The sequence below is a fragment of the Saccostrea echinata genome, unplaced genomic scaffold (assembly GCF_033153115.1).
Source record: "Saccostrea echinata isolate AGI-Se365-2 ecotype Australia unplaced genomic scaffold, CSIRO_AGI_Sech_v1 ptg000047l, whole genome shotgun sequence".
In the NCBI taxonomy this organism is placed as follows: Eukaryota; Metazoa; Mollusca; class Bivalvia; order Ostreida; family Ostreidae; genus Saccostrea; species Saccostrea echinata.
The window spans coordinates 15914302-15924511 of record NW_026889796.1 but is presented as its reverse complement, the minus strand read 5'-3'; the positions used below and the strand labels follow the sequence as shown (position 1 = coordinate 15924511).

The 10210-nt window shown below is 32.6% G+C and overlaps 1 protein-coding gene across 1 annotated transcript; it reads left to right on the top strand.

Annotated features, from left to right (window-relative positions):
• Positions 1-1814: 1814 nt before the first annotated feature.
• LOC133203003 (tetraspanin-33-like) lies at positions 1815-9362 on the top strand. Its single transcript, XM_061338856.1, has 7 exons — positions 1815-2038; positions 5469-5657; positions 6832-7020; positions 7830-7964; positions 8132-8179; positions 8293-8409; positions 8622-9362. The coding sequence occupies exons 1-7, from the start codon at positions 1949-1951 to the stop codon at positions 8694-8696; spliced, it is 843 nt and encodes a 280-aa protein (XP_061194840.1). The 5' UTR covers positions 1815-1948; the 3' UTR covers positions 8697-9362.
• Positions 9363-10210: the final 848 nt, after the last annotated feature.

Sequence of the window (10210 nt, the reverse complement as noted above, 5' to 3'; positions counted from 1 at the left end):
GTTACTTTATTTAATTTTTGTATTCCAATTAACCGTCCATTTTATATGTAATATAGGTGCATTCTATATTTAGATTGATGTAATACAATGTTATGTATATATATATAGAAGGTCTGGTATCTTACAATAGCATGGCTGTGATAAATGACAGGTAGACATTGTACAATGTTACATTAGCATATTAGTGATAACACTATTGTTGTATTTATTTACACTTTTTCATTACTTGTCAATAGATTTCATTTTTATATACACATGTATTTATGTATCTAATATTTAAAAGTATTTATTCCAAAGTGATATTGCATTTATATATGAAAGTTGTTTTCATGCATTCCAATTGTATTAACATTCTAACTATCTTTCATTAAAGTCTAGCTTGTATATTTCTTTTGTATGGTGTGTGTGGTAAATTGTAATGTTGTTATCTATGTGAAGAAATTTGTGTATATCTTTTAATATTGCACACATATCAAGTATTATTTTGATAAATAATTTAATTTTTGTATGTATAAATATTACACATGCTGAAACATGACATAACTTCCAAAAATAAAATTCAGAAAAGATTAATCATATGTTTGTTTTTATATATGAATAACTGAATGAATAGAGATAATTTCCTTGGGAGTTTGATGGAACTTTTTATGTTGTATTTAAAAAAAAAAAATTAAAAATTATTTTTAAATAAACATCAGTTTTTATAAAACATAATTTTCAACATGCGTCGCATGAATCACGTGACTTACGGGAATGTCATCTAGTGACATCTGTACTGACTATACAACTCATGCTAAGAGCATGTAAACTTCTCAGAAACGAATTATTGTTTAGTTTTTAATTTAACAAGTGGTATATACTTTCACTTCCTGTATCTTAATTGCTTTGGTTATTTTATCCATGTTTTATAAAATATCGGTAAAAATACGCATATATCGTAAAAGTTACCCCAAGATAAATTACTTTTCTCAATAGGAAATTCTGAGCGTCGGTATTTAAGTGATGTATGCATTTATCCTTATAGAATATGCTTGTATTAGAGAATAATTGATGAACTTTTAATTGTAATTTCCATGGTGACTAATTGTATGTTAGGAGTGAGGCAATGGGATTTAAATAGAGACAGGATTGACATATCCGTATACAGAAGTTTCCATGTAAAGTGAATTAGTTCCGGTGCAAAATGTAGTTGCTGTCTTTGTTTTGAAATAAATAAGCATGTCTTGAGATATATGTAATTTGAACAGAACAACAGCTAATGATTCAGCAAATGTAGCGATAATTTGTAAGAAAACCAGAAAAATGATAGGATACATATTACGTTTCCGTTTACAGGAGAATCCGTGTATGTTCGATGAATGAGATATGGCCATATTTACTAAAACATAAAAACAAGATGTGTCATTAAAGTTGAGACATCCACGTGTCTTATATCATGTCATATTGATAAATTCTGGTATTACTAGATTTAACTGTTTACGGATGCGTGTGCGCATCCTTTGTGTAAAAATTCATTTCTTTCTTGTGAATAATCAATAAGAGCCTAAAGGAAAAAAAAGCCAGAAGATAAAAACGTCTACTATGAAAAAAAAATTCAGATAAGTATGTAACGATCTGGTCGATCATGTGTGATGTTGATCAGGCGATATGATACCAGCACAAGCTGCCTGTAGGCACTGTAAATAACGTGTGTATGACTAGCCTTATCAATACTGCATGTGTGCCTGGTTTATACACAGTGTACAGTATCAACTGATACTAAAAAAGAAAAGGCCCTTCAAAAACACTTAATGATAACCAAGTTACGCGCAGGAAGAAAGGTGCCGTGAAAATATACTCTTATGGAGCACAGTTTTGTTTATAAACTATGACTCTAGGTGTTTGCATTTGTCAGTGTTTGTGGGTACGTGATCTAGGATTTAAATGAAAGGATATTTTTAACTTTAAAATGGCGCCAGGTAGAAGAAGTAATGTGGACAGGAGCTCGATCAACCCGTGTTTAAAATACTTCATTTTCTTGTTCAATTTTGTTGTGTTGGTAAGTATACGAATTGTACCAAAGTTATGGACGATCCGGACATGTATACATAATTCCTAAATACGTATATTTTTCTTATATATATTGAGTACTTTCGATATTGTTTATACTTATTGCTTGTTTATATTCCCTTTTCAAGTATTACTAAGTATGCCGTTTCAAAGTGTATACTATTGGGAAAGGGGTAACTATTCATGTTTTGTGGCCAAAGATATGTGTGCGAGTGAAAACGGAATGGGGGGGGGGGGGGCAGACATTGAATAATTCTCATGGCCACATTAAAGCCACATGATCTGAATGTGAAATAAACAAATGTAACAAGTAACCCCCCCCCCTTCCAATGCATAACTAAACGTGTTACTATATTGCCAATGTTCTGATCGAATGTACATAGCAAAATCTCCAGCTATCGGGATACTTGTTTTTGTGTGCTTTCAAAGTGAACAAAATTATGCAATTATAGCTTATCATGCTTGTAAACTATAGAGCCCCGCCCTGATACCGTACATGTAAATCCAGAATCGATATATGTTTACTCATAACGAGATGTTTAGATATATGGAGTAGTTTAATAGATGGGCGTATTAATATTATAGGGTTAAAGAAGATGTGAATATCTGACCAGAAGATGGAATTGATCTCCGTACCATAATACTGATAATTTTTCAAAGATGTGTTTTTTTTCTGATAGTATTGTCATTTTGAAGCAATGAAATTTAATGTAAGAAAATCAAATTTTCTTCGTGTTTCGTCAAAGTTGAGTTTTAACTTCCGTCTTTTAATCTTTTCATACGACAGCATACCTCACCAAAAGTCACGCACGACATGTAAGACATACCCCAGTGTAGAAATGCTATCTGCTGGATGTTTAACTAAATACTTGTGTTTGGGTAATAAAGGTAGAGTCGTTTGCTTGAATAGAAATGTGACATGAAGTCTTTATGTTGGCTATTTTAATGGGATGGAAGTTTTTTTTGTTTTTTGTTTTTGTATTTCGAACAAAGAATGTTATTCGGAACTTCCCTTCCATCATATGTGTACATTAATCTTGACTGATATATTTATTTAACGCTAAATTAACTCAAGTTTAAGTGTAAACCAAAATAGTATCCTGCATTACAAGGAAATTGTCACAGTAGCACTTGGAGTGGTTATTACATGTATGTACGAAAACCTAGAAGGATCAATCTATGAAGAAATGTTTTTTAAAGAGGCGTTTTCAAAAAAAGGCGTTATTACGCCTTTCACCAAATAGGCGTTACTGTATTACCCTTTTCAAAATTTCAAAAGACGATATTACGCCTATTAGTTTCAATACATGACTAACTTAGCCCTCCCCGGGGACTGAATTGCTGACCTTCGGGACATGAATTTCACAATTTGGTATAGCCATTACGGTCAATTTCCCCCAAAAGAATATAAGCAGATTGTAGTTACATGTAGATATCCAGGGAAAAAAAAAGATTTTTAAATGCGTAATATGTTTTCAATGTTAAACCAACTTAGTCCTTCTCTGATACCAGACACCTCTACCAAGGGTCTTGGATTTCAGTTTTGGTTGAAGACTAACTGCTCATCATACCCATGCAAATAGTTTGCCTGTTTTTTTTTTCCAAGAAGAAAGAAAAAGATTTTCAAATTTGGAATGAATTTTTAATACATGGCCAGCAAAGTCCCAAGCTACATCTGCCTATATATCCTGGATTTTCTAAAGTAGAGTATTGATGCCCCCTTTCAAAACCCCGGACCTGTCAAAAGGCATAATAACGGCTATTCAAAAGACATAATAATGTCTTTTCGAAAAGCGTATAGATTTGCGTAATAACGCCTTTTGGAAAAAAGGCGTTTGGAAAGGCATAGTAACGCCTTTTTCGCGTTTTTACGCCCCTTTTTTGAAAAGACGTTATAACGCCTTTTAATTTTTTTTCACCCCGAGATTGATCCTTTCGAATGTATGCATAACCTCTGTATAATAATTATTCTGATTTGCATAGTCATTAAGAATGCAGGGGGGGGGGGCTTTTTGGAGATTAATTTTTAAGTCTCTGTCATTTAACGTGAAAATTTTCATTTATAGACTACTTTTTGCCCCCTTTTGATAAAAAACGTTGCTACGGGCCTGATATTTGCACAAAGTGCTAATGCTGTGCACCCTTTGTTAAGCCTCGACCGTCAACTCTAGGACACTAAGCAATTGTATAATAACTGCATGTAGTACCGAGGTCTCTCGATAAACGTTTTGAAAGTTGTCCTTTTAAGTAGTATCCTTTTACAGTTACCTTATACAATAAATCCATCATCATGCTCACTTTTACACAGAGCCATATATATAAATATACCAAATAACACAATTATCTACTATCTAATTAACATCAGTAATGTGCGGTTGTATATATCTTATATATCCTTTGCTTTCTGTAGGATATCCGGTCTGCGCATATTGTTGTAAAGTTTGAACATATAACTTTTCTGATCGTCTGTCATTACCCTTCACTTGTCACCCTGTTGATATGGACGTTATCGTGGTTCCATCAATTAGCTGGGGCAGTTAGTGTCCTTGGTCAATGTATTGTCTCTTTGACAGATATTAAAGACCTTTACAACAGTCTTCTAAAGTAGATAAACTACCACTCTGAAGGTAGTCCGATCCTCAGGTTCTGAAAATCAGCTTTTGAGTAATTGAAAATGCTCACAAAAATATCTGATTTCACAGAGTAACGTGAATTTACCCATGGTATTTCTTCAAAGTTCATCATTATAGTTAATCATATTATATAGGGAAAATTTTCAAATCTCAAATATATTTTCTGGAAATGTGAATAAAAACACCAGCTATGCATTTTCTAATTGAAAATTGATCAACAAATATATTTTAGGATAACAAATATAGGTATCCAGGCATTTGGAGAAAACTGCATCTTTTTTATGCTTATACAGTATTTTAGTTCTTCTATTTACTTAAATTGTTATATAATACATAGTGTAAAATGCTTGTGCCATCATTGATAGACATCACAGATCACGTCTATTTAATATCATGCTAATAAGCATTGATATCTAATGCTAGATTAAAGGAAATTCGATTTCTCTAAAAGTGAATTTATTCTTTTCTTTTACGGAGTACAAATGTCAACTTTTTACAGGACCGTTTCAAAGACTTCAAAAAACCTTGAATCATATTGAGATGCATAAAATGAAAATTGTTGCACAAAAAGATCTAAATTTCAATCTTCATTTTTTGACTTTTTAATAAAATAATAAATTTAAGAGTTATCCTTCCTGGCTGAGGATCCGGATATCCTTAAAAGGTTCTTTCAATTCCTCTAACCAAACAGTAATTTTCTTCATACACAACTGATTATTTGTAACCTACATGTGTAACCTACATTTATAATTTACATATGTGACCTTTTTGTAATGTTTGTTTCAGATTGTTGCCTTAGCCACTGTTGGCTTGACGTCTTGGATCATCCATGAAAAGAATAAAAAGATCAATTCCTTCATAGACGTAGTTCTAGATCCCAGCTTATTGCTTCTCATAGTGGGATGTCTCGCTACTCTCATTTCTTATTTAGGGACCATGGGGTCCCTCCGTGAAAACCAATTCATGTTAACAGTAGTAAGTCACTTTTAATTTCCCTGAAGGTGTGCAGAATCATTAAAATAGTTTTATAAAACTTTGGATAGACCGTATAAGTGGAAATTTTAGCGAGACGAAAATTTAGCGATTAATCCTAAAAAAATTGATATTTATTTTTAGCGAGAAGTACTTTTAGCGATTTTAAAATGCTAACTTTAGAAGGTATTACAAATAAAACGCGATTAATTTTTAATGATATTCAATTTTAGCGATCTCAGCACCCCGCTAATAATGCCAAAGTTAAATCCTCGCTAAGAATTCTACATATACGGTATAAAGATGAATTCCTCTTAAAGCCTCATACCTTATAAAAGAAAATGTTAGGATGCCACATGTATTTTCTTTAGGTGTGATAATCCAACTTCTTGTAAACTGGGACAGGGTAGATACTTCAGGAATTTGAAAAAAAATATAATAGTCTATATCATTTTCGCTAGCCAATGGTTTCTGATCCGCAACTCTCCCCATAAACCCTTGTGTTTGTGAGGAGAGAAGCGGATCAAAAACCCTTGGATAGCGAAGATGAGTTTACATGTGTCTACTAGAAACATTACATTTTCGAGGAGTTGGAAACTATCAAGGAAAAAAGTTATGTTTGCAAAGAAAGAAAATAATTTCATGTACATACATTTACTGAAATTTAGATACTGATAAACAGGCCCGCAATTTCAGTGGGGTGGGGGTGAGGGTGGGGGGGATCCAAGTATTTTCAGTTTAGGCATTAACAAACAAAAATTCTTCGACTAGCCAAAAATATCATTTGATGTCATTATTGAGGGGACACATCTATAAAAGGAAAACCCTGTTTTCTATACTATAGTTTACTACACATCGGCAAAATTAGGGGGGGGGGGCATGCCCCCGGTTTCTACGGCCATGTGAATCCTTTCGATTTGAAGGTATATATAATCTCGAATGCACATTTTTATGGGTTTATGGGGTAATGTTTACATTGGAGAACAGGACAAGTCAATGACGTTCTATGCAAATTACTACCTGTATCCTCTGACCCCCCCCCCCCCTAAAACAAACAATACATAAACACCCCCCCCCACCCCCTCCCCAAATACTAGTAAACGAACAAACAAAATAAAAAAGAGAGTTTTTTGTACATTTTTATTTTGTCTTAATATCTCGTTTGTTTTTATTTCAGTACTCCCATCTCGTGACATTTTTCATATTCATTCAGGTAGTAGGTGTAGTGTTCGTGTTTTTATTTTACTATGACAATAGTGTACTGATCAGTCTAAAAATATACCCCGAGGACGTCTTCAAGGACGCAATCACGAACTACAGAGACGATGCCGACCAACAAGACTTCATAGACGGCTGGCAAAAAGAGGTGAGTCCTCCTGCAAAAAGCTTCTCGGTCAGCTACGCTCCCCATAAAAAGAGGAATTTCGACCCTTCAAGACTTATTTGGAATATGGGGTGTTTGATTTTTTGGCGCATGTAGTTAAAGAATATGGGCGTATTTGACGTGTGATCTGTGGGAATCATGGGTACCAAACATTTTTAGTTTTGTCCACGATTTGGTCAGCTGACCGCAGCTGGACAGACTTGCAAAGTTATGCACATGGGATAATGTTACATTTGGTTTGAAATACCATGTCAAATTGTAATATTTAAGTCTTCTTATCTAAGTAGTAAGGATAACATAGTAACGCTTCACATAATTGATAAATACCTTTACAAAATCATGGAGAGATGGCCCAGAGATAGCATTTTTTTTTAAAGAAAATGTTTAAAAATGCACCATTTTGTACCAAATGACTTAGCTAGGCAATTTTCAAGTTATATTTTAGCAAATCGAAACACAATATCGGGAAAATATTTTCCTTTCCTATTTCACAGGAATGCAGTACATGAAAAGACTTTCATGTGACAGATCAATGAAATTTTCACTTTGCCCTAATTCCTGCCGAATGCCAATCAAATGCACCCTCGTTCTTTATTTTCAATGTCTGGAATTGTTTATCACCATTTAATATCCCTTGAAAGGACATCTTACATTAAAATAAATTCGGATATTTAGAATTTAAACTGAACTCTACCCACTTTAATAGAAGTAGTTTAATAGACAAGGAAAACTAAAGCGAGACCATAAAATCAAAGTATTAAATCCCCAAACCTATTTATTGTGTGTTGTAGATGGATTGCTGTGGTTTTAGTAACGATGATGATGGATATAAAGCCTGGGCAGACAACATGTATTACAACTGTTCAGAGGATAATAAAAGTGCAGAAAGTTGTGCCGTGCCCTGGTCATGTTGTGTCCTTAAAGATGTAAATATAAGGCTTTACTATTGTGCAATATATATATATATATATATATATATATATATATATATATATATATATATATATACAATTTCAATATCGCAGGACTATCTGCTTGCATCTGTTATTTCTTCCTTCAGTTTATGTTAGATTTCATTACCGTTCTTTTTTAGGGGGACAAGCTCAACTTACTTTGTGGAAGCGGAGCGTTAAAGAAAACGGTTAGTAAGCCCATATATAAGTAAGCCTATCAGTTACTGTTTACAATATTACATTATTTCCTGACAATGTGGTCCATCAAGCATACAAAAATATATATATATCTCTTCTACAGAGTACAGAGTTGTCAGATCAGATTTATACAAGGGGCTGTCTAAAGGCCGTCAGGGAGTGGGTGGGGTCCAATCTGTTTGTGTTTGGGTGTATAATCATTGGGGTACTAGTCCCCCAGGTAAGTGTAATTATAGCCCATTACAGAATATTTCTCTGATTTTTTATTTTTGTGGTAAAGTAATTCACAATGCTTAGGTAAATAAAATCACAAAATACAATTCAAAATATGTAAATTTATTAAAATTATTCATTTTAAAGAACAACTCGCTAAAACTTCATTTTGCTATTGAAATTTTTTTTTTTTTTTTTTTTTTTTTTGCTGTCTTGTAGATGATGGCGATTTGCTTTGCAAGAAACCTTAATGACCAAATATCAATTCAAAAATCCAAATGGAGGTACACATGAACTTTGTGTGAGAGCTCTGAAGAGATTTAATTCTGACGATGTGATATCAATCAAAAGTCCCAGACAATCTCGCTATTGAGATGAACTTTTTAAACACAATCATGTATAAGTCTTAGCATTAATTATTGTGGTATGTACATGTTAAAAAAACGAAACATTACTAAACACTTTAATTACCCGTGAGATTTTTTTTGTTTTAAATTCACAATCAAATCATGTGTTCTGAATGGAACAATTCGTATCTAAAATTTATACATATTCTCACTGTTCATGATTTACTTGGCTTTATATATATATATATACCAGCAAGAAAGGGGAATACCTGCAGACTATAGAGTAACTTTTATTTCTCTCCACAACTTTTTAGTTTTTAGCTTGGACGGAGATCTGTTGACCTTTAAGTAAATGTCATAACATTACCGATTGTGTCTGCTGCTAATAATAAGGGACATTGCAATGTATTTACATTTTATTTACATACAGTGTGTATCATTTTGCCTCTGAACAGAATTTTGTTTAAAAACATCTGAAGAAAAAAAGAAAGAAAAATATGATAAATCTCTACCATACTTTTTTTAAAAATGTTATTTTTATGAAACATTGATGTTTTTGAATAAAAACATTGAAAATGTCCATACGTATATTAAAATGAAATGTCGTACCCTTTGTTATTTGTATGTATTCAGTATATGATTACAATGTACACTTTTATACAATTATATACGCATTTAATGCATATCAATTTGTATAAAGTTATATTTATTTTACGAATATTTTTTGAAAAATAAATTATTTAAGAGCATTCATATATCAGTGCACGTATTGGAGAAATCTTATTTTTTATGATTATGTAAAATACATATTGTCTAAAATGTATATTTTGATGCGCTAGTCGTCTTTTTAAATCGATCATCTAACAATTTGAAATCCACTCCACTCTAAAACACTCCCTTCAAGTTCATGATGCCCAGAGTAATGGCTTTATAACCTCTGGACCCAACATAAGCTTTACAATGTTCTAGATTCTCTTCTCTGAGAATTTTTATGGAAAACACAGAAAGCGAATTTCACCCTGTATCGAATTCGGGACAAAGGTACACGTAACAACAAATCTGAGACGTCTTTCTACTTCATTCAAACCACACTGAGTTGTAATAAATGTAGCCATATCAAAAGATACACTTGTTCAAGGGTATACTCAGAATATAAGTTGTAAAACTTTGTAACATATAAACCCAAATGTTCTTAATCTAACAGAATGTACATATAATGTAAGCATGTTCTTAAAGAAATATAATTAAATTGTGCTCCTTCTCAAAACTCTTAAATCACACTTTAAGAAATGTGCATTCAGAAGATTGTACTTAGCAAAATGGTACCATTAGAACTTCAGTTTTTAAGAGGCGATGAGGTCTGTGCATGACCAAATCCTCAGGAGTCTTTATATAGAAGCAAAATCATAAATGATTTAAGAAATTAAAAAAAAAAGTTTTGAATTGTGTAGCAATAACAAA